Genomic DNA, 24,702 nt, shown 5'->3' with positions numbered 1-24,702 from the left:
TTCTTCAGAGGCTAGAGGGCTCTCCTACCTTCTGCCAGTATGGTTCAACCGCCACTAGGCTCACAGCCAATGAAGGTGACCAAACACCTTTGCACATGGGGTTCTATGATTAACATCTCTCAGTGGTGCAGCCAGTGTGATGCTTTTATGCCGCTAGATTCTAACAGCGGAAGGTGAGGCCTTGCTGTATTAAGCAAAGCCCATGCAGAGTCAGGAGCTGGAACCAACATGATCTTCCAAATTCACAGAGATCAGAGGAAGATATCTACATGATGTGCACAGTTCAGCAAGTCGAGGGCGAAGGATGCATCTTGCCCAGGCCACAGCCATTTAACAACCTGCCATCCCACCCCATGTTATTGCCCCCTCAGCTTACCTCCAGGATGCGATTTTTCTGGGGTTCATTGACTTTGCCAGCAAGGCAGCAGTGAGACAGTGCATTGTGAATAATGTACTTATTGGACTTGGCACTGGGCTCCTTGTACAGCTTGGGTCCTGCAGAGAGAAGAAGAGTTCAGCAGAGAAGACAGGCTCACGAGGCTCCTTAAGGAAGGCAGCCCTGGCAAGACAAACAGAGATGCTTCACAAGGCAAAAGATCTGGAGGTCTCTTGATGCCCTTGCAGAGCAGGCACCAGGTCAAGACACTTTGCCAGTGCATTTGGAGAAGGAGATCTAGCAGAGCCCCCTCTGTAGTGTCACAGGAGGAAAGCTGGAATTTTCTGGAAGGGAGGACTGAGACAGCAAGAGGTTTACCTGTGTACTCTGGAATGGAGGCTGGCGAGGAAGCGGTCGATGCGTTCTCCCAGTCACGCTCCCGGTTCTGGTTGGACAGCAACCGGCTGGGGGACATTGGCCCAGAAGGAGACGCAGCTCTGCAAAACAGAAGTGCTCACCCTTAACTTCTGCAAGCGCAGCACAAACCCATTTTCCTTGGGCCTGCTACTAGCTAGAAGGCCAACCCAAATCCCACCCACCCTAGAGCACACTGCCAGGGTTTCTGCATCTCCCCTGTGCCCTCTTAATGCGTTAGAGTAACAAGGCTAAGTAGAAGTACTACAAACTCACCGAGAAGACCTCTTGATGGAGAGCGAGTTGCCAGGATCATTGGCCACTGTAGAAAGCGAGAGAGTCGACTGGGAATACACCTTGCTGAGCTTGGAGCCTAGGAATAGGCAGACACATGATCAGGAGATGGGGGCAAAGTTTACATGGCCACAGCTGTCCCTTTCCTGAACCACGGTCCCTTTGCATTCTTGCGCCACCGTGACACATGGCAGCTGTGTTTACAAGTTTTCCGCCGCCCTGCAGAGCGTGCCCAGCTCCTCTCCCATCTAGCCACAGCTCTTACCAAGGAGGCCTTTCACGGGGCTGCGCGCGAGGGCAGAGTCATCACAGAAGACGGTCTTGGGCCGCCCCTTCTTGAGGGCACGCACAGTGGTGGGCTTCTGCCGCAGCACCTTGTCCAGGTCGTCCATCAGCTTGAGCTGATGGCGCCGCTGGTATTCCAGGCGGGTGAAGTCACCGCGCCTCGGCCCCACCACTTCCTCCTCTTGCCGGGGCTGCTCCTCTGCCTGCCGCTGTCTGGAGAAGCACAGTCAAGAACACAGCCAGAGGTTAAAAGTGACCACAAGCCCACCAGGCACAGAATCTGCTATTAACCCAAAATCCACCGGGCATTTGTAGTTATAGGAAGAAGGATTCAACATCATACTAAAATGCACTGCAGCTCACCAAGTGGGCTGATCTCTCCTCTCCAGTTTTAGGGTGCGCAGCAGGGGAAACCCTACTGTGCAAATGAAAGTCCTTACGCAGGGCTTCCGCTGATGGGACTCATCAAATGAATTCTGCCCTTAGTTACTCTTTAGGTAAAATGAATTAGTTTTTCATCTGCATTCTGAAACCGCCCCTTAATGGGGGTGGGGGTATGGTAACCACAGACGCGCCTCCCAGAACTACCCCTCTTCTCTTGCAGTATGAAGCAACAATGGGAGGTGGTTGCATTCTCAGCTCATGGATCGTAACAGCCAGGTTCAGTAGGCACAACTGATGCCCTGTGTGCAAACCAAGAACATTCCCTAAAACGGGTCAGCAAACTTTTTCAGCAGGGGGCCGGTCCACTGTCCCTCAGACCTGGGGGGCGGACTATATTTTGAAGAAAAAAATGAACGAATTCCTATGCCGCGCAAATAACCCAGAGACGCATTTTAAATAAAAGGACACATTCTACTCATGTAAAAACTCGCTGATTCCCGGACTGGCAGTTTGGCCAGATCTGGCCCCCAGACCGTAGTTTGCCTACCCATGCCCTAGAACAAGGTGGGGGCTTGTAGTTCAGCAGTATCTAGAGGGAACCACATTGACTATTCCTGCTCTAGAACATGTCCCCTAGAATCCCCTGCAAATTATTCCCATAATGTTCCAAGAGAATGGTTCATCAGGTCAATGCGGGAATGTCAAAATGGTGGTTGGCTCACAAGCATCTGCCAGAGGTTACAGCGATTCCTCTGCCCTCCATAGCACAAGCAGTGAGCCCTGCTGGGGGAAGGTGCAAGCAACAGATGACACTTTGCCAGGTTATTTCCTTTACTCACACACACTTCTGCTGCCAGCTTAGAAGAAAATCTATGAGTTGAGGGCCGGCAGGAACTTATTTTGCACTAGACAATCTTGCTCACACACGAATCTCATTCTAGGCAGCAGGGTTTGTACAGGAGAAAGTCCTTGAAGATGGCACTCCAAGCAGTCAGAGTTCGTTGGCTCTACATAAGGTGGGCACATTTTGCTCCAAGAAAGATCCAGACACTGTCCTTGGAATAAGTGCAACCAATCTGTTTATTATACCCTCATTCTGAATGGCCAGGCCCTGAATCTTGCCCCTTTTGCCGTGGAAGATTGAGTGAAAAGGGCCCCATTCACACAAGGCCCCACTGTGACAGGAGAGCCATTTCCAACACAATGGGAAATCCCAGTGCATCAGAACCAATACAAAACAAATGAAGCAGTAGTTATGGATGTATAAAGCATTACTTGAGTGACTCGATTTCTGTAAGTGTTGGTGTAGCATGGGAACTGGAGAAACCAAATAGAGCAATTGGGGGGGGGTGGAACACTGGAAGCACAAGGCCTCCCACCTACCATGGCCATGCCTACAAGGAGGGCCAAGAATGAGAAGGACCCTGTGGCTTCCCCCATCCCAATCTCACCTTGCCTCCTCCTCCTTCTTCTCCTTCTCCGCCTCCTGCCATTGCTTCCTGCGCTTCGCCTCCTCAGTGCGTCGCTGCTGCCTCTCTAGGAAGCTTGCGCGCTTCTGCGCCATTTCCTCCTCAGCCTTCGCCTCATCCTGAACAAACGCAGCGAGTCAGTAGAGAGAAAGGGTGGGTGAGTCCTCTAAGATGCAGGGCCACTTTTCACTTTCAGGACAGGAGTCACGCAGCAGCCAGGCCTGTCCTTCTGGTCGGCTACAATGACAACTGGATGCTGAACTAGATTAGTCGGATCCAGCAGAGCTCTTAGGTTCTTTTTCTACCTTCCTCTGGACTGGATCCAACTGCTCTCAACCCCTCTGGAAATGCCACTCCATGTATCCTGTGTGATCCTGCCACCCATAGATATGGCTTGCCCAAAATGGGATTCCGAGCACCTACAGATAGGATCCGAATCCCAAGGGTAGGTGATAGAGAGAAGGAAAAAACTTCACATGATTTATCGATGCCTGGAGGTCCCAGGATTATCGAGCCTCAGAATGAGGTCCAAAACTGGCAGAAAGCTCAGGAACTGAGACCTCAAACTCCCACTGCAAATCCCAAGTCAACCTGGCAGAGGTCATTCTGTACATGACCCACACTCCATCCTCTCTTCGAGGCTGAGCTCTGCTTCTGGAGCTCATGCTTATGGTCCTATCTTTGGGCCAGTCCAAGATGCTGCAGAGATCTGCATTGCCACTAGAGAGCAGCAGCAGCTGGTGTGATTTAAGCCGGCGCAGTAGAAAAAACATGTCTGGAAAAAGACCTTCCCTGACCCACAAGGATCTCAGAAAGGAGATGCCCGTTTTAAGTTGCACACACACAGTGTCTTTGTTCGAGCACTTGGCTTCAGCAACCCCACCTGTACATTCTGCATACGCTTCTGCCGGTCAAACGGGGCCCCTTGGAATCCCTGTCCCACTGCAGGCCGCCTACTCCTATTACCTTGAGCCAGCCAAGAAAGAGCGAAGCAGCACAGCCACCTGAAGTCCAGCCTAGCCCTGGCTGGCTCCAAGCACCTAGCCATACCCAGCTGCCTCTTGCCCATGCTCCAAAAGCTCTTCTATAGAAAGTGCAGAATGCCCACCATGAGTGTTAGCAGTCTCCGCTTCAAGCGCTTACCTTGAAGTAGAAGCCCATGCCAGCCCGGGCCGGCTCAGAGTCCAGGGTCTCGGTGATGGATCCCTCCAGCGAGTCGTCGCCATCTGCATCGTCGTCTTCCTCCTCCCCCTTCAGGCTGGACAAGGGGATTTCAATCAGGCTGCTGCGCCGGTCGCTGGGCGAGGAGACGTCACTGGTGCCATCCCCCGAGACACGGCCATTGCCCCCCTGAGGGGGCACCGAGGCCACAGGCCGCAGGTTCCCCTGGGCCTCCGGCACGGGCAGCTCCTCGTCCTCGGCAAAATGGATGGAGGAGCGGGTCTGCATGGGCACCTGGCTGGGGGAAAACTTGCGGAGGTGCGGGAGGGTGTCCACGTTGTGGGGAGGCGTCAGGACCCGCGTGAGGGGGGGCAGCTTCAGCTCCACTGGCCGGGCGTGCCGGGGGCTCTTGGGCGGAGCCGGGGCGGGAGACTTCTTAGGGGTGGGCTGAGGGGAGCGGGACTTGCGGGAAGGGGAGGGCGATGGAGATGGGGAGGACAGCTCCAGGGAGGAGCGGGGAGGAGCCCCCTCACGGCCGGTCCTTGGGGCTGGGATCACCCAGGCCTGCACGCTAGGCTTCTTATCCAGCAGGAGGCGCTGCTGCTGATCGCTCAGACGCTGCATGTCCAGCTGCAGGGAGCTCAGGGCGGTATTCAGCTTGGCCACCGCCCGGTTGTAGTCGCCCAGGTTCTCGTCCAACGCTCCGCCCTTGGTGATTTCTGGGGAAAAGGTCACCTGCTTGTTGTCTAGGCGGGCCCGAGGGCTTCCGGCCTCTTCTTCGGCCTCCAGCTGGGCAAGCCGCTCCTCGAGAGCAAGCCGGCCATCCTCCGACTGGCCCTGGGCATCGGGGGCCTTCTGTAGCTGCAGGAAGGCACTCTTGCCCAGGCGCTGGCGGTGCCGGGTGAAGATGGCCTCAATGCGCTTCTTCTGAGCCTCGATGGCCCGGCGCTTCTCCTCCAGCCGCGCCCCCAGCTGGTTCATCTCTGAGCTGAGGGCGGGGCTCTGGGCGGGGCTCTCGTCTGGCGGGACAGGCCCAACATCAGAGCCCTCGGAGCTGATCCCACTGGACTTGCTGTCTGTTGCCGCCAGCTTCTTCTTGCGCTCCGCGAAACTGGTCATGCGCACGCCAGAGGCGGACGAAGCCGTGCTGTCGGGCTGCGAGCTCAGCGAACTGACGCACGAGGTGGAGTCGTCGGGGCCGCCAGGGGCCCGCGTGGGCTCCTCGGCATCTGAGTCTAAGCTGCCGTCCTGGGCTGGCTCGGCCCCATTGGGGGGGCCATTGTGGCAGCGGTAAACAGTTGCCATGGGTGCCTTTTCTGGTACAGAAGTTTTCGGCGGCTCCGGAGAGTGCAGGTAAAAGCCATCGGGCGCTCCCTCGGGGAGCAGGCGCTCGCTGCTGTGGATGATCTGCAGGGCCTCCTCGATGGTAGGCAGGTCGGGGTAGCCGTCGCTCAGCCCGTTTTCCAGGGCCAGTCCCTCCTGGGCCTTGGGTCCAGCCCCGTGGAGCGGTGTTGTCACTAAGCCATTGGGGGCCTCAACCACGTCAGTGGACCGTGGGCGCGGGGAGCGAGGCAAGGAGGAATAGAGGGCAGGGGCCAGGCTGTCTGAGCTGACAGAGCGCAGCATGCCCACCGGGTTCCCCATCACAATGTCCACATCGCTGTCCAAGCCAAAGGGGATGCTGAAGGAGACCGCCTGCGACAACGGGTGGCTAGGGAAGCGGAGCAAAGTGATAAGATTAGGAGCAAAAGAAGGACGGACAAGCTGGGACATTCCAAGCCCACCTTCCACTCACAACCTGCTGGTATTGCTTCTCACAACTCTGTATCCCAAGTCAGTGGATAAGCAGAGGTCTGGGAAGTTGTCCCCTCCTCTGGCCATATGAAATCCACCCCCTGTGCTCCTCACCTGAGCTGCTTCTTGCTCCATGGTTTACCAAAGCCCTCAACATGGGACATGGATGTGGAGTGATGCAGGGAGCCTAAGGACACAAAAAGGACCCAAATCAGAGGAAAAAGAGAGCAGAGGAACAAGAAGATACAGCGGGGTTGTCCTAGAGACTTGGTGGCAGGAGTCAAGGCCCTCAACTCAAGGGGTGAGAGGAATCCAAGCAGCTTGCCAGATGTTTCAGACTCCAGCTCCCATCCCTCCCTGACCATTGTCCATGCTTGCTCTGGCTGATGGGAGTGAGAACCCAAAACATCTGGAGGGCTCAAAGTTGGCCCAGGCTGTCCTTGGGGGACAAAACAAGGGGGAACAAGTACACAAAAGGAGAGCCGCTCTACTTTGACAAGGATCCTTCACAAAGCATGTGTTTGAAAGGAAACCAAAGGCCCACGAGGGCACGACGTCAGCAGCACAAACTCCGATGACGTCAGATATATCTCAGGCTGTCTAGGGCCATCTCTTGAGGTGAGATGTAGATTAAAACCTGCCTTCACAGAATGATCTTTTCCCATGATAGGTCAGTTTACCCAGCACAATTTTGTGCATGCCTATTCACAAACAAAGTTCTAGGTGTAAACCAGGAAGGAGGAACCTGCAGCCCTCCAGACATAATTGGACTACAACTCCCATCGTCCTTGGCCTTGGGCCATGCCAGCTGGGCCGGATGGGAGTTAGAGGAGATTCAAAGCATCCAGAAGGGCAGAGCTTTCCCCTCTCTGGTTGCACAAATTGCAGCCCTTATTGCCTTACAAGAGGTTCCATAGAGCTCACCCTTACTCATGCAATGAAATCTAGCATACTGCGCCTTTACCAAAGCATCTTAAAATTGTGCCATCTAAGGCAGGCATACTATGGCTCTGTTGCTCTTGAGAAATGTGCAGCAGCTGCTGGGTAAAGCTGAACAGCTATCCAGGACCAAGAGCTTGGGAAACCACAGAAACAAGCCCCTGGGGATGCCTACAGTCATGATCATGACGCCTTAAGGAGGACCTCCAAGAGACTTGCATGTGTTTTGCTTAACCTTTTACCCCCAACAGAACTGAAGGACTCCTTTTCTTCCCCCACAGCTTGTATGTGGTTTGTATTGGCCGGGGGAGGGGGGAGAGACTAGACAAAGCAGCAGCATCTTACCTAAAGAACCACAGAGTGGAGACTGTGCCTGCCCTCCAGGCAACAGTGGGTGGCGGAAGCTGAAAACTGGGGAGCTACAGGGGGGGGGGGGAGAGATGAAATCAAATTAAGAACATTGCTACAACCCAACTTGTTGTTACACAGAGAGAAGCAGATGCTGCTTGCACACTGGTTAGGTCTCCAGCCACAATCCAAGCGAAGTCAGCAGAGGGAAGCTGGGTGCTGAAAGCTAGTCCTTTGAGGAAATAGGACTAGTTTGGTGTGGGTTGTTGCGTTTGTTTTTTTAAAGGGGAGGGGTGATAGAAACCCAAGAAGGAATTTGCACAACACTAGAATCACTGCATTACATTATACGTGGAACATGTAGGCACTCTGCTAAGTGTTGATTCCGCTCATTCGTTTGGCAAATGAAGTGAACAGACTTGCAGGAACAAGTTCCTTTAATTTGCTGCCTAAAGGCATTCCCATAACTTGCACATGGGAGGAAAGCTGTGCCTACTTTAAAGATCAGAAGCTTGCCCAGTCACACCCCCACCCACCCACCTGCCCTGCAAGAAGAACTACAATTTCTGCTGGCCTGGAGCAAAGGGAGAGCAGCTGCTCTGGCCAAGAGTGCTCTCCCCTTTACTCCACCAGTGCAACTCAATCCAGGTAAACCACAAAGACTCCCCTGATCAGCAGCTACAGCTGATCAGAGGAAGGGAGCACCCAACTCACACACTAGAAGTGCCAGGGACACAGTTTTCTCCCCAGAGCAAAGGAAGGTCCAACCCTCCTGAAACATAAGGAGGCAATGAGCCACCACAAAAAAACGTAAGGAGCTCTCCCCACCCTGATTGCAGGAATAACTCCTTCCAGATCACGTTTCCCCAAAGACTGTCTAATATTAATATGTGGAGAGGCCCCCTAGGCAAGCAGAGAGGGGGGAAGTCAAGCTGTGGCACTTCAGAGTACTAACACATCTGAAGAGCAAGTTGCTGAGTGGGGTTGTTGGGTTTTTTTTAAGGAAAGCAAGGACTCTTATGTCAACAGCACAGAAATCATGAAGGACCTCAAGGACTCTCCCAGACCTCTGCCAGCTGCAATAGCAACATTGCCCCTTTGAAGAGACAATATTTAGCTATTCCTAAAGGGATTCATGGTTTTTGAGCACTACTGGGAAGGGCACAGTTAAGCCACCAGCAGCGTACAACTCCCATCATTCCTGACCAGCAGCCACATTGGTTGTTGCTGGTTGGAGTCCAGCAACATGTTCAGAGCCAAAGGCTCCTTGCCTGGAGTCCTCTGTCAGCAACATCATGGCTTGTGGACTTGCAGGTAGCAGTCTGGACATGACTCCCGTCTAAGGCTTCCCAACAGCTTTGATTCATCCACGGGAGACTGGCTAGCCACGCTGCCAGACAGGGAAGCTAGTGATAGCAACACACTCGGGCTAAAGCAGCTTCATTTTATAAGCTGGAACTGGAGCTGACACGGCAGAATGCAGGGTGGGTGAAAAGGTAGGGAACTGGTGCCCTGGAGAAGACAATCCCTGGCATCTCTAGGTAGGGTTGGGAGAGGCTCACGGTCTGAAACTACAGCTCCCATCATTCCTGACCAGATTCTGATAGCTAGGGATGATGGGAGTTGTAGTCCCAAAATGGCTGGAGACCCAAGTTTGGGAAACCCTGGTGTAGACAATATTGAGAGAGATGGGTTAATGGGGTCTGGTTCAGCATAAGGCAATTTCTCATGCTCCTACATCATCATCCATTTACAAAATCCTAGCTTTGGAATGAGGCACCAGAGAGAGAGAGAGCAACCCACAGACACCTTCCTTGCAAAGCACAGCATCCAAATCTGACTCCCAGCATGGGCAAGAGAGGGCAAGCCTGGTTTCAGGCTCCGAGTGGCGGTGGTGAGAGTAGCAGAGGCTCCCTTACCTGCTGTTGTTCCCACTGTTGGGCGTCAGGGAGTCATTCAGCCCAGGGGAATCTGGAAGAGAACAGCCACTTTACTGAACAAGCCGAGAGGGGAAGGGAGCAGAGCGCTCACGCTGAGGATTAAGTCACTAGAAGGTCAGGAAAGGGTGGGAATGCCAACCACGTGTACCAAAGGGCAGGAGAGAAACCTGCTCCCATCTCGGCTCACACAGGAGGCCATTGTTCCAGGGCTAGAGCATGCCAGCTCCCAGCAGCCCATGCCTCTGCTCCACTTACTCAGCGGGACAACTGATTTAGGGCGGCGGGGGAAGTGTGACGGTGATAGGCTGCTATCAAATACCTGTGTGCACAGACAGGCTTTATAGCGCAGCCTTTCCTTTTCCTTATTTTTCAGGCATGCAATTTACCACCTGATGTACAGAATGCACAATGGGAATTAAAGGTATCTTTTCTTGCAGGAAGACCAGAAAAGTGTTCGCAACATCAAAATGCAAACTTTCCAGGAAGGGCCAAGGTTTTAACGAGTATTTGGAAAAGCCATGAATGCTGGTCAAGATAAAGCCAAGGCAAGCACAATCTAAATCCTGCAACAGGATCCATTGATGCTCCACAGGCAGAATATGTTTGTTCAATTAATCAGATCAAAGTGACCATAAGGTGTGAAACAAACAGACCAGTCACCTTTGGTTTATACCACGTAATATGGGAGGCACATGCTATACCCTCTTTCCATCTCCCCTTAAAAGGGAGGACCTGATCGCCAATTATCTAGTCCAAAATATTGTACGAACTGTAACAGTTAACTTGTGCAAGACAAATTTCCTAAAGCTTTAAGAGAAGCTTTTCATTCTCAAAATTAAGAAAAAGCAGGCGCGTGGGCCCCAGATTTGCAAAATGTCTGGAAAGCATGCAACTAGTAATAATGTCTTCAGAAACAATTAGATACAGCTGCAATTAAGATGTTCTGCACTTCTTCCTTTCTCTCCCCATGTCGACTGTGCACCCTCCTCTACTCTAATTATCCCACCAGCATTCCATATACCTCAAAAATCAGAATTCTCACGTTCACAAGTATACAAAAAAAATTTTTTGCCATATATGCTACAATTATTAATTGGGGGTGGGTGTTAAGTTATTTGGGAGTTGGGGAAGATAGTTTGGCTTTTTCTGCCTGTTCAGCACAATGGAAATTATCAGCACATAATATACCAAATACAAGAGTCTGCCCATAATGAATGCACCGACAAGTATCTTGCAATACTACACACCAAAAACAGCACAGCTCTGCAGGCTGGGAATGGACTGCCCCACTCCTATCCTGGGTTAGTTGCTCCTCAAGCTAACTGCTACCACTAAGGTGTGGAGGGTGGGGGCAGCCATATCTTAGACTCCAGCATCCTTAGCATCTTCAGGTAGGTCGGGGGAAAGGCTCTGGGCCTGAAACCCCAGAGAGGCAGTAGCAGGCAGTTTACACACAACAAGGAGCGAGCCGAAGCAGGGCGAGCCCGTGAACCTGGGCAGCTTCCTGGGTGCCACAGACATACAAGCACACCTGCCACCTTCTTACCTTGAAGTCCAGGCAGCTCCTTTGGGTGCACAAAGTCAGGCTTAAGCACCTCAAAGCACAGGAACAACTCTGCCAGGAACACCCCGACGTTTATCTGGGGTTGAAGGGAAATGAGTTAGCCAAATAGTCTGTGGAGGAAGCAGCCTTCATTCCCCTCACTTAGCCAGAGTTGGGTCCAGAGAACAAGGGGGAGGAGAAGACCTAGTCTCTGCTCCACCATCTCCATCTGCAGGTAGCACTCCTGAGAAGAACTCTTCCTGGTGCCTAAAACGTCTGTCTCCTGACCCACCGCAATCCCCGCCCCCAGCACTGCCCTGCCACCCACTGCAGAAGGGCCTCATTGTTCTTGCACGATCAGCCTCCAATTAGTGCAGCCGGAGGCCCCAGCCAAGGCTCATTAGGGCCAAGGCAGGCTGGACGCTCAGACCAAACACTAATCCCCACTTGCTCCACATGAGCAGCCACACGGGGCACGGAGCAAGGCTTCCTTCTGCCATGCCAGGGCTCCTTCCAAGCAGCTCCTCGGCCCCTGAAGCTCTGCAGGGCTTCCCTTACTGCAGCCAGGACAGCCATGTTTTCATCTCTAGAGGTACAGAGGGGCTGGAGGACTGCCCCACCTCCTGCCCAGTCCCAGCACTCACCCTCAGCATAGGTGGCATGTATAGCAGGTCCTCCAAGGAGAGGAAGCAGGAGCCACCCAAATAATCCGCAGAGAAGCCCTGGATCAGCTGCAGGTTGTACAGGCTGTCTGCCACCGACATGGTCTCCTTCAGGCACACATCTACCGGGCAAGGGAAGCACACAATAGCCATCAGCGTGTGGGGTGCATGCATGTGCATACGCACACATGTGAGTGGAGGCGATGCACACACAACGGCTGCAAGCTCCGAGCAGCTTCCCCATCCCTCCACCCAGGACCCAGAGCACCGACTTACCCTCGAGGCGCACAATCTGGGGGCAGTAGTAGTGGATGGTGGCAGCAATGGCGCCCCCGCTGGCCAGGTCCTTCATGCCAGTGATGGCAGGGAAGCAGGGAGTCTGCTTGGGCAGCGCCTTGTCCTTCCGATAGCGGATCTGTGCAGGGCAGAAACGCAGGAGGAAGTCAACACGGCGACGGAAGGAGCTGGTCCCCACACAAGGGACACTTGAAAAAGCCTGAAGAAATGCACCCCCTGCCTCCTCTCAGTCCAGGGCCTCACACCCTAAGCTCCTCCATCCCACCCTCAACTTCACCACCATTCCTCATGGAATTCTTCCTGGGAATACCCAGGGGGTGAAGAACCAGCCAAGATTAACACCCTCTTTCCCACCCCAAGAATATGTGTGCACAAAATATGACACCTCCCCCACCCTGCCCCAATACCAAGAGCAAAGTGCATGCTGGGAGGGAGGCAAAGGATATAAAGCGGGGGTGGGGGGGCGCAAGCGAGTCCCTCGAAGGCACAAGTCCCTCTGTGTCAGCCAAGGAGGAGAAAAGCAGGAGGGAAGTGAGGAGGAAGCAGCCAGCATAGGAGGAGAAAAGGAGACACTCTCCCTTCTGTAGCAGCTCTGAGTGACCCCCAAGACCAGCTGCCAGCTCCCCTCACTCTCCCCACCACACAAATGTTCCAAGGGGAGGTTCTGGCCTAGTGCTAGGCCCAGTGGGCTGCAGCACCACAATGGCTGTGAGGGGATGCTAAATGGGGGGGGGGGTCGGGGGTCTGCCCTGGGTAGGAGAGAAGACAGAGGAGCCAGCAAGTCAGTCCTGCTAAATAACTGCATTTCCCACTCCAAGGAAACATGCTTGTCCTCACCCCAGGACACAGCAGACAAGACGACAAAAGGCAGCCCCCACACCAGAGACACACACAGAGCAGGGCAGGCCGTGCGCAGACATTGCACAGGGCAAAGGGAGGGGGGAAGGGGTGCACAGACAGACAAACAGGCACAGACACCCAGCAGGCCAGCAAAAAATAAAAAAGGGTGGGGAGGAAATAAAGAGAGAGGGGCAAATGGGGCACCTCCATTCCTGCTGCAATGAGCTGGAGGGAGGTTTCAGAGGGAAAGGGCCGTATCCCTGGGGGCGGGAAAGAGTTGGCCGTGGACAGCAAGCTCTGGAGACCAGCTTGACAGATGCTCTACCCCTTCCTCCACCACTGCTGAAGCCAAGAATTAATGGAGCAAGCCTCCCCCCCCCCCACCAGCCAGCCCAGGAAAGACCCCAAAGGAACCAAGAGAGGAGGTGGTCACAACAGATCAACTCTTGACACAGCAGGAGTTTTGGTGGGCAGTGGTGGTAATGAGAGGGTTTGTGCTGATGGCTGCACCCACATCTTTCCCTTCCTGACACCTTACAGCTCTAGAGAGAAAAGTTGGTGGACGCCCCCACACTAAACGTCCTAAAATAGAACAAAAACCAGAGTGTCTAACAAAAGCAAGAAATGCAACCCCGGATTTCTGCAGGCTCTGGAAAGGCGAGGGGCTGATTGTGTTTGGAGGGTGAGCAACGAGATGAGGCGAACTCCCAAGAACTGAGGGCAAATGGCAGGTCTCTTGTGGGCATTTGGGGGGAGCCCTTGGAGGTGGCTGTTGGTTGCTCTGAACGTGGAGGGAGGAGGACCCTGGAAAACGTCCAGAGCGGAGGGGGAAGCTCGCCTCTCCAAGCCCCAGGCAAGTTGGCAGCTTGCGGGGCAGGGGAGAAAGGCGGCCCAGGCCCATTGCAGCAGGAACGGCCCGAAGTCCTAGAAAACAGCAACCCGGGTGGATGGCAAGGTGGTGCAGGCGGGCGGTGGGAGGCACGCGCCGACGGATACATTACCACAGGAGGCTTATTCCCCGACTCCTTCAAACAAAAAGCGATGGCATGCTGGATGCAATAGCAAAGAAAAGAGAGAGCCTGATCAATGCACCCGCAAGGAGGGAGGAGAGAGGAGGGAAGGGCTGCTGCTGCTGCTGCTGCCTTACAAGGCTGGGGAACGGGGTAGGGGTAGGGGGTTGCAGGGAAGGCCTAGCCAAGGCCTAGCTCTCTGCCTGGGGTGATTAAAGCCTCCCCAGCATGCACCTGGGGCTCCCGAGAGAGCCCTCTCTCTCTTCCGGAGCACCCCACACTCCTGAACACTAAACGCAATGTAGCATCCAGGCCTAAGTTCGGACTAGTCCGCACTCTCGGCTGCACTGAGTACAGCTGGGCAGCAAGCAAATGGCGGGGGGCGGGGGGGGGGGACAGAAGGCAACACAGAAGGGGGGAATAAAGGAATGTCGTGTAACTAGCATGCTGTTCCTACTTGGCAGCTCCAGGCATGAGCTGCCCTGCTCTGGCTGTCTCTTAACCCCTCTGCACAAATGAAAACCGGGGCTTCTCGGTTGATCTCTGAGGCAGTCCCTCTTGCCTGTCCGTTAGACCCCAGGGCACCTGTAACCCCAAGGAGGTTGCGTTATTCAGGGCAGGAAGAAGAGATCCGTTAAGCACCCACCGCCACCGCCACCGCCAGAACCCAACCCTCATGTGCCCCAACACGCGGAGCTAAGAGAGAGCAAAGCAGGAGCGGGTTGCGGAGGGAAGGGAGATGAGAACAAAGGATGCTGGGATATACCAGCATCCCAGCAGCTGGTGTCTCATGTGGGAACACGCCTCCTCCTCCTCCTCCTCCCGGGACAGGGTCCCCTCTGCCCTCAAAGTCTCCCAAAAGTACAGGCAGGTGCCCATCCCACAGGGAGCAGGGCAATGTCGTCCCCGCAGCCTTTCCCTCACTGAAACAAACACACACACACTCAGGTATCTCTGCTCCAAGGTCCTAAATCCCCAGCATCCTTTGCTCTGGGTCCCCCTGGCATGCAGCGCAGGAGCCAAAAGCAGCAGGGAGATAATAAGTAAAGCCACCCACTTACAGGAACCAGTTTCCAGTACCACCTTGTGGGACACTGAAGCAGAGGAAAAGATGCAGAAAAAGACAGCTCTGTCACATAACACACCGTGACGGTATCGCACTCGCAGCACAGAAAGCCGGAGGGGCAGCTTGGGCTGGGATGAGGCCTCGTCGTTGGGCCCATCGGGAACATGAACGGGGCAGCTTCTCAGGCAGGCAACCCGCCTCCGCCCCCTTCAATATGGTCCGACCGCTCTGGCCAACAGAGCCAGTGAGCCAGCCCCACAGAATGGATTTGGGGGAGAAGTCAAGGGTCTCTGGTTGCCCACAAAGCAAGGACAAAGCAGACAAAGGCCACCTCACAGGAGGAGGGCGAAGCAGCAGATTTACAAGGGGGGGAGGTGGGGAATCCTTGGGGTGCAGGGAGTTCCCAAACGTGAGCTAGAGTTGGGGGGCAGGGAGTCAGTCAGAAGGGAGGAAGCAAATTCTATCTTCGAAGGAAAGAGCGGGAGGGAAAGGGTGTGGCTTGTACACAGAACAAAGCCGGCATGGATAAAGCCACCCTTCCGTCGCCACGCTTTAGCAACTGGGGCAGGGCCCACAAATGGCCTCCCTCCCTCCCACTCCAGCTACGCCACAAGCCCAGACTCCCTCCCTGCTCCATTCAGAAGGAAGCTGCACGAGCCGGGCAAACGCACCTTGGGACCGCTGTTGGAGGCCTGGGTCTGGCCGTCTGTTCCTGGAGCAGCCCGCTGAGTGCATTCCTGCTCGCTGCTTTGCTGTATCTTGTGGATGATCTGGAGGGAGGAAGCAAGGAGCATGCCGTTGTTGCTTTTTGTCTTGCTTTTTATAAATACAGTTGTACCTTGGAAGTCGAACAGAATCCGTTCCAGAAGTCCATTCAACTTCCAAAACATTCAAAAACCAAAGCGTGGCTTCTGATTGTCTTCCTGCAGCCAATCAGAAGCCCCATTGGATGTTTGGCTTCCAAAAATAGTTTGCAAACCGGAACAGTCATTTCTGGGTTTGCGGCATTTGGAAACTACCGTACTTTTCCGTCTATTAGACGCCCCCATGTATAAGACCCCCCCCCCTATTTAGGGGGACTCAGTTTTAAGAAAATGAGGGGAGATGGCCCAAAGTTGTTAAGCCTCTCCCCCCACGCAGCTGTGGGCAGGAAACACTCCCTAGATCATTTCCTGCACACAGGTAGGGAGTGTTTCCCTTGTGCAGCAGCATCGAGGGAAGTTGTGCTCTAACCAGCCAGCAGGTTGGCCAGAGGGCACCTTCCCCTGATGCTGCTGTGCGCCCGGGAAACGATCCAAGGAGTGCTTCCCACGCACAGCGGCATCGGGGGAAGCTGCATGCCGCCAGCCAGTGCCCCCAGATCGCTCCCCGTGCTAAGCGGCATCTCCTCCCATGCCACTATCCATTTATTGGACGACCCCAGTTTTTTGACATGATTTTTGTGTCCAGAAACCTCATCCAATACATGGGAAAATACGGTAAGCTGTTCCAAAACCAAGGTACGACTGTATTTTTATTGATTTTTTTTCAGCACAGGATACAATAAAAGTCAAACCAATTTAAAGAAAAGATATTTTTTAAAAGCGTGTTGGGAAGAGGCACACACACCTTACCAATCCCTGCACACCCCACCCACAGACCACTTTAAGGTGCTGAAGGTCCCTCCTCTCCTATTCTCCTCTCCTTCCCAAACAGGTCATGTTATATGTGTCTCCAAAAACATGACTGCCTTCCTGCGCCCAGGCCAAAAAGAGAGATAAATGACTTGTGGCACCTTATTAAAGATGACAAATGTGTTACGGGGATAAACTTTCATGGATTAGAGATCCCTTTATCAGATGCATGAAGTTAATCCCCCATTGGCATGTGGGTGTAAAAAAAACTTTTGTTGGCGAGGAAATGCCAATGAAATGCAACTCTACTTGAGCTTAAGTGTATGCAAAGTAAGCACAGCGCCCCTTCACAACAGCAGGAAATTAGTGATAGAATGAAACAGGCCAGAACAGAATTTTATTTCTATGAGGTCATATTCAAAACCAATGAAAAAACTATGTTTATTATCCTGCCCCTATCCTTTGGGCTCCAGGTGAGATTTTATAGCAATTTTTAGTAGGATAAATCTATGTCCCCAAAGGGCTCACAAATCGTAAGTAATCCATCCAAACCATTTTACTCCAACCTCACATTTTCCATGTCAGAGGTTGTATAGTGCAGCTGGGTATGGACTAGTGCAGATGTGGAGAACCTCTGGCCCTCCAGATATTGCTAAACTACAACCATCACTGGCCACTGGCTATCCTTGCAGGGGTTGATGGGAGTTGTATTTCATTGACCTCTAGAGGAGTAAAGGTTCCTGGAGTAGAGAATCAAACAAACTTGCTGTGTGAATAAATTGGGACGTTAACTCCCTCTATGCCCACCTAAGTAATCTGGAGGAAGCACAAATATCAAGAATAGCTGATTGATTGATTGATTGATTGATTGATTAGATAGATAAATAAGGTACCATGTCTATCCAGTGCAGAAGTTTCTGGTCCCAGGAGATGGCTGCCAGATCAGTGCCTGGCGTAACACTCAGTGAGCTGGTGGCTTCCAACGCAAACGCTGTCATCAGTGAGTCAATCAATGCCAGGTGCGCACCCTGTACATGTGGCAAGGAAGAGAGAGACAAGTTAGGCAACCTGTGTTCAGCCATGAGGGTATCCTTACCCCACAAATGGAGCCAGGCACATAGTTGGTGCCACCCCTAGGTGTGAGATTACACAGGTAAAGGGAGAACTATCTTCCCATTGATGCTGGGACAGGTGCAAGCAAGCTCCATCATTCCTCAGAATGAATTACCAAGTTCAGCTTACATTTCTCCCTGCTTCCTAAATTTCAGAGACACAGATCAACTATGTTCTGCTCTCCTGTCACAGGGCAACAGGCTAGCCCTCCATGGCATATGCTGCTTTCTCCAGTGTAATAAAGCCCGCAGAGTGTCGGGGGCATGTTAGAAGGACAGCGTCTTGGCTGGGGTGAATAAGCAGGAATGACTGAATGGAGTTGCCACCAGATGCAGGCTGGGAGCAGGAAGATGGATTTACTCTGGAAGCGCATACTCGATTCTGACCAAACTAAGCTTCCTGATGTATATTTTGCTCTAGGGGGCTTAGTTTGGTCAGAATCTAGTATACGCTTTCAGAGTTAATGCTAAATACATCACTTCTGGTAAATGAGCCACCATAGTTGCTAGAGGGCTATGCAAATTGGTGTCCTGGGCTTTTTAGCCTCCTCTACCCATGTACTATCTGAAGCCAAAAGGGTGCATTGGTTGCCAGATGTGAAATATATTGGCATCATTTTCAGCTCTCCCACCCCACTACAAGGACTGGAGTCTTGGGCCAGATCATGGTAACATGAGAATCCCCCTTGTTGTGTCCGACTGAGCAAGCTCAGTCCCCGTCTTACACCACAGGAGAGCAGATTAGTTGCCTTAAGCTTTTAATGCTGTTAAGGAGAACCTGGATGAGAGCAGCCTGGGGGCAAAGGGAACATGTGCTAGGTGCAGATATTGGGCTTTATTACCAGCATCGTCATCATGCACGCAGTCTGCCTGCCCCCATGTTTCCCTCCAAATTCTTCATGCAAGATCTCTCAGCGCCCCAAACCCAGGAACTATGGGTCCAGGAGCAACAGCCTCTTCTGCTTCTGGGCAGGTCTAATAGGATAGCCTACAAGCCAATTATCTCTGCGAAGACCCTAGCAACAATGCCAGCTGCCTTCTGACATTCTAAAGTGGCAGGGGGAGATGGAAGACAGCATCTTTCTTGATAGGACCCATTTGCAGTCCACAGTGGACCTGCAGTGGTTGACAAAGGTCACATTTCTCAGTTGTGATGTACAGACATGGGGAGAGAAGCAGCAGGTAGAACATTAGACTGGAAGACCCAAAATTGCCTGTGGTCTCTCCAAGCAAAGCTGAAATCCTTCTAGCCAAGAGGTTTAAGCAGGTGGGATAAACTTGAGCCACTTCCTATGGAAATATGAAGGAAGGTCCCAGGCCCTGAATAATGGTACTTTTATCTGTTAAGCTCCTGAACAGAAAATGTGACAGGGAACTCTCCCTCCTACAACCTCACCCCCATGGCAGAAGCAGCACTAGAGGATTTTCTGCCAGCAGTGATCTGCTAACAAGAAATGGAAAAAAGTGAAGTCTCTGCTGAGTCAAGGGGGGAAGGGAATATCCAATTCAGCATAAAGTGAATGTTCCATCAGCACGGGGATTTTTGCTTGTGCAACGGAATGTTCTTCCCCTCTCCTCCCCCTGCAAAGCTGTTCCAGGGGTTTCTCCAACCCTCTGGAGTAGATTTAGGGAGGCTGCATGGCACATGCAAGACAAAGGTGGTAGTGGTAGAAGCCCAGTTGCCCAAGTGGAAATCCTTGTGCCAAGAGGACAACTGAATACTGCTCAAGGCTTGCCTCACAACGATATGAGGATGGACAGTTTATACAATCAGCTAAATTCAAGTGATGATGGTTTCTCTGGACTGTACCTCTTCAGGCTGAATGGAAGGAATTGCAAGTCTGAAGCTTTTTCACCAAGAAAATAAAATGTTGAACTAATGAAACTAGACCAAAGGTAGCCAATGTGTGGCTTTCCAGAGAAGTTGCTGGACTACAACTCCCATTATCCCTGACCACTGGCCATCCTAGTTGGGTCTGATGGGAGTTGGAGACCAACATCACTTGGAGGGCTAAAGGTTCTCTGCTCCTGGACTAAACTGAACTCTTTTCCCTGACATGTTCATTCTCTACATGCAGGTATAGGATCAGCTTTCAAAAAGGGACAAACTTTGCTACTCAGTTCTGGCCAAACTGGTGCACCCTGCACAAAGTTTTTACTGAAACTCCTGCCTGAACAAGTTATGGAAAGTCAGCCCACAACTGTAAAATGCAATGAAAGCTCCCACCCATCTTTAATACAGATCCTAGGACCCAAGTTTTGTCATGGCTATCGTCAAATAAAACTTACTGCTACCATGGCAAACGTTTTAAGAATGGGCTATGTAGTCACACAAACACTGCGTTGGTTATTCAAATGACTACAGCTCTAGCCTGATCCAGGAATGGGGTTTTTTGTGAGGAGGTGGGTTCAAAGGAAGAAGAGCAGGAGTATCAAAATGTGAGTTCACTGAGTGCCCAAGAGCAACTGGGTCCTTGCAAGCAAAAGGCAGCAAGCAGGCCAGATGCAGGCCTCTAGGTACACCACACCCAGCCCTTCCTGGCAGCCCGATTTTCTGCACCAGCAAAGCGGGAACTGCAGCAGAGGAAAAAGCTGTTGACTCGACAGTGAATCAAGCTTGGGTGTTAATGGGGTGCTCGACTTGGGAGACAGAGAGAGAATAATGCAGAATAAGGGATGTGCCAAGCCTGAAGGGAGAAGCCTGAGAACAAGCCTCTCATTCCCCTTCAGAGCTGGGGCCACACCTAGCACACCTCAGGACGGGGGACCTCTGGCTAAAAAACCCTGTTCCCCTGGTTTCTTCTTCCCCTCCTTCAAAGACAAGGCCCAAAACAGACACAGCCAAGCTCCCTCTAGCTGCTTGGGCCTCAATAAGGCTTTTGTGGGATAAATACACTGAGGCCGTGTCAGACGAGGCCAGGGGAGTCGGATAATAGCCACACTGCTCGGCTCTGGCTCTGATGTCTGCTTTCCAATATCATTGCTGGCAGAAAGCCAACATGGCTGCCACGACCAGCTCCCTCCACAGAGCAACTAATCCGCTGCTTTGCTCTCCCATACTCTTGGAGTTCAGGGTGTGGCGGCAGCCTAGCTGTGTGCTCTCTAAACATCTTGTCCCATGTGGCGCGCAACCTACACCTTCCTTGGGAGGGGCTCCAAATGCCCGAATAAAAATCAAGAGTCTCCATCATTCTCATCACCCTCAACCCCGGGCAAGATTAAACCTTCCCTTTCCAATTGCTTCCAGGACACCCCTCCCTCCAGCTAGCTGGCGCTCTTGCCTCTCCTCCCGGCCTTGACAGAATCACCAGAGCAAAATTAATAGCAATCAGAGATACCCGCTCAGCGCAGAGCAATCCCGCCGGGCACCTGCCAGCAGAGCCGCACCAGCAGCGGGGATTCCCCCTCCCCGCCTCCCCCTCCCATTACACAAGCACCAGGCGGAAGAATGATAATTGCTGGGCCCAGGGAGCAGAAATCCCCAAGCCCCCTTTCTGGGCTTTAACAATTTGTACATCCTTCCTAGCGCTGGCTTTGTGTTGCTTCCCCCATATTCCAGGTCTTCCTTTGGTCCACCGCAAAAGCAAACTCCCCCCCCCCACCTAAAAAAATTTTTTTTATTTGCTTTTCTGTTTTTGCCATCAACACATACATACTCTGTTACATTCATGCATAAAATGAAAAGAAAAACGATAACATACATATAAACATAAACATGTACTAATAATAGTTTATATATATATATGTTTAAAGCCTATATATTTTTACTTTTACTTCCCTTCCACTCTTTCCTTGGTTTTCTATCCTTTTAACTGAGTTTTATTTCTTTTGCCACATTCCAATGTGTATCCATTTGGAATTCTCGTATCAACACCTCAACAATTCTCATTTTTAAAAACCCTCATAGAAAGTGGGGTGGGCTTCGGTGTAAGGGACAGACAGACTCCAACCTCAGCCTCCTTCTGAGCCCCACCCCCCCTTCTCACACACTTCTTGCCTTTCACACCTAAATAAGTGTACGGTTCCACCCTTCACTGCTCTCTCCCCCCCCATCTGTTTTCTTGCAGAGGGGAGAGGTAGACACCCGCAGTGTTTCCCAACCACATCCCCTCCCCACAACAGCCCTTCCTGAAAATAGATAAACTGGAAAGGGAGATAGGATGTGGAGTTGTCAGCGATTGCAGATAAGTTTCCCCAAGTTCACTTACAATTGCTCAACCCCACACTCACTCCGAGCCAGCTAGTTATAGGTGCTTCTAAAAGGGGACACACAAAGCTAGGCCCCTGTTTTGCCCCTGCAACAGTAAACCAGAACAAAAAGAAAGAAAAAGAAAGCACCCTTCATTCTAGCATATTATCCTGTTCTCCCTCCTTCTTAGGATTTGCTATACTACAAACCACTAAGGTCCCACCCAAGTTAAAGGAAACCTGAATTCCCATGTGCTTGTGTACAAGTGAAAAAGGACTAGCCGCTTGTACAGAGGACCTTCCTTCTCACACGTGTACAGATGTTTGTGCATGCCGGGCCTTAGACCAACAGTAAATAACTTCCTTTGCCAGCAGAGGGTCCCTGGTTCAATCCTTGGGAGTCTCCAGGGAAGGAAGAACCTTTGGAGTGTTGCTACCAGTCAGTGTAAACAACACTCAGCTGGAGGGACCAGTGGCCTCATCTGGCATGAGGCAGATGTTCCTAATTCTGGCCATCTAACCTTTAGTGCGCTGTTGCCCATCTTCTCTCCTTGGTAGTATCAGCACTTTAAAAACCAACGGGGCTTCGAAGGGAGCAGCAGGAGGCTTCAGCTTCCCAAGCGGGAGAGTCCAAAGACCTTGGGGTGGGGGTGGGGGGGTAGAAAGAAACTTCTCCTGTGGTGTCTTTAGCCACACCTCAGCCCTCCCCACCCACAGAGAGATGAGGGAAGGGGTTCCCACGGGGTGGCTGGGATCTAAGCTTGTAAAGGCTCCACCCTGAAGCTGTGGCGCCACAGAAGACGCTCCTTGTATTAACAGAGGCAGGCAAGGAGGGAGGGAGGAGGGAAGGAGTTTTGGGGATTTGTCTGTCACCCTCAGGGCCTCCACCATGCCACTGCACAGGACAGGACAGCGCTGGGGAGAGCAGCATATACACAAGGCTGTCAACAGGAGCAGCGAGCGTCCTCCCCACAATTCAGAGCCTGCCTTTGGGCCGGTGGCAGGGGGATCCTTTCACAGAAAATCTTTTTCTCCGCCCCCCTCTCCCCCAAACCATCAGTTACATTAAACATATGCCCAGAACAGCCAGTGCTCTTCCTCTATACAGCAGCGCCCAGCCACTAATGCTGCCTTTGCCATCCTGGTGACTTCCAGATGCTGTGGACCACAACTCCCACCAGGCCCAGCCAGCACAGTCGCTGATGGGGAATGGTGGTCCCAAACATCTGGAAAGCACCAGAGCCTGTGCTACTGTCATCGTGATCACCAGGTCACAGAGCTCCAGGCATATATATATCTAGGGGATGACTGCACCCATTTGAGCCAACCACATTTCAAAACTACAAAATTCATGCTTCACATTGTGGTTAACTAATATAGACTAATTTTTAATGCTTATGTGGGAGTTACATTCCGGGGATCATGCCTAAAGCCAAAATCGTGTATCGTCAAAACACCTTGGGTACAATGGTGGATGGGATTGCCAAAGCCGTTTTTCCTGGACGTCTGCTCCCTTTTCATCTCTTTTTTTATTTTTTGCCAAGTGCATAAAGCTGAATGCACACAAGTTAAACGTGTGCAAGTTGTGGATATCCTGGATAGCCTACCACAAGCACGGCCTCTGCCACCACACTGTTGCAGTACAGTGGGGAAATGAACATGATGAACTTAGCTCTGCTCCTGAATCCTCAAAGAGCAGGTCCTCCAACTCACGTCAGCACAGCCTGCAATTGTCCATACCTTGCCGGACATGCTAGCAGGGGCCGATGTGAGATGGAGGCCAACAACAACTGAAGAACCGCAAGTTAGCCACCCCTGCATCGTAGCACCCCACTGAAATTTAGAAGACACAATCCTACCACGTTCATTCTGGAGTTCCCTAGCTCTGTTCCTGGTTTCAGCTAAGAGTTGGAGGGCAAATAATTTCCTTCCATTCTCCAGCAACCAACACCAACACCCACTCCAGTTTGAACAAACAGTACACGCCCCCCTCCTTCTGCAAGAGCACCAAGTCAAAATGTTTACCCCTGGGAACATACCAAGCTTGTGGACTTACCAGTCTGATTGGTTTGTGGTGCAGATCTGTGTCCTTGATGGGCTTGTCTTGGAAGGTGGGCACCAAGCCACGATGGGCCAGAAGCTGGAGCAAGGCAGCATTGTCCTTGGGGGAAGGGGCGCCATCAGCGCCCGATGGCAGGGCCCGGCGCCAGGCCCGGCAGTAGATGTCAGACGAATGCAACAAGCGGATGAGAGGAGGCTTCATGTGCTCCTGTTCATACTGGTCTGTATAGAAGGGTTCGCGTAGCTCAGCAGGGATGTGCTCTGTACACAGAGAGAGAGAAACAATAACATTATTCCTTGCACTCAGCAAGTCTCTCTAAAATATCCCATCTGCCTCAAGGTATCTTTTGCACACCAACCCCCAGAGCCTCCTGATCCTCAGTACCCCTATTAGTTTTCTGTCACCACTATCTGCCCCAAGTCAGTGAGCTGAAGTGGCTAAGATAGTGAATTTTGGTGCAATAAATTCAGGTATAAATCCTCAATCCACCCTGAAGCTCAGACACCAGATCTGCATCTCCCCATTGATCTGGTGCCCTCCAAAAGTTGTTGGACTACAACTCCCATCAGTCACAGCTAGTATGGTCAATGGACAGTAATTATGGGAGTTGCAGTTCTGGGGGGCACCAGGTTAGGGAAGCCTTGACTATTTTATCCCACAGGAACTGTTGTGAGAAAAAGATATCCTATGTACGTTGTCCCCTGTCTTCCCCTAATAAAGAATGGGGTAGAAATGCAATGAAAAATTATACCAAGAGAGGAGGTGCTGCAGATATAATGACATTGTCCCCCTCCAGGGCCTTTTGCTGTCTCTCTCCCCTGTCCCCACAGGCCTGTCTCCAGTGTTAAAGAGGGGAAATAGTTCCACAGATGGAGGTGGGCTCAAGCCCAGGCACACAACAGGCA

The 24,702-nt window shown here is 52.1% G+C and overlaps 1 protein-coding gene across 3 annotated transcripts in view; it reads right to left on the bottom strand.

Moving 5' to 3' along the window:
* Window positions 1-24,702, bottom strand: part of CAMSAP3 (calmodulin regulated spectrin associated protein family member 3) — a 44,199-nt gene that overhangs the window by 1,976 nt on the left and 17,521 nt on the right. The window contains exons 2-18 of one of the 3 annotated variants that reach the window (XM_028717249.2): window positions 23,792-24,057; window positions 17,329-17,463; window positions 15,494-15,592; window positions 14,818-14,850; window positions 13,748-13,795; window positions 11,886-12,024; window positions 11,592-11,731; window positions 10,951-11,044; window positions 9,384-9,435; window positions 7,462-7,535; window positions 6,292-6,364; window positions 4,366-6,094; window positions 3,205-3,341; window positions 1,350-1,582; window positions 1,067-1,163; window positions 755-873; window positions 377-495 (exon numbers count right to left, since the gene is read on the bottom strand). In XM_028717249.2, the coding sequence (XP_028573082.2) occupies window positions 377-495; window positions 755-873; window positions 1,067-1,163; window positions 1,350-1,582; window positions 3,205-3,341; window positions 4,366-6,094; window positions 6,292-6,364; window positions 7,462-7,535; window positions 9,384-9,435; window positions 10,951-11,044; window positions 11,592-11,731; window positions 11,886-12,024; window positions 13,748-13,795; window positions 14,818-14,850; window positions 15,494-15,592; window positions 17,329-17,463; window positions 23,792-24,057 (3,587 nt within the window). The remainder of the gene's footprint in view (window positions 1-376; window positions 496-754; window positions 874-1,066; window positions 1,164-1,349; window positions 1,583-3,204; window positions 3,342-4,365; window positions 6,095-6,291; window positions 6,365-7,461; window positions 7,536-9,383; window positions 9,436-10,950; window positions 11,045-11,591; window positions 11,732-11,885; window positions 12,025-13,747; window positions 13,796-14,817; window positions 14,851-15,493; window positions 15,593-17,328; window positions 17,464-23,791; window positions 24,058-24,702) is intronic. The other 2 variants (XM_028717251.2, XM_028717252.2) reach the window with 2 other exon arrangements.

Source organism: Podarcis muralis, chromosome 2, assembly GCF_964188315.1.
Source record: "Podarcis muralis chromosome 2, rPodMur119.hap1.1, whole genome shotgun sequence".
Taxonomy (NCBI): domain Eukaryota; kingdom Metazoa; phylum Chordata; class Lepidosauria; order Squamata; family Lacertidae; genus Podarcis; species Podarcis muralis.
Note: the sequence above shows the minus strand (reverse complement) of the source record. Positions and strands in the feature narration are given on the sequence as shown.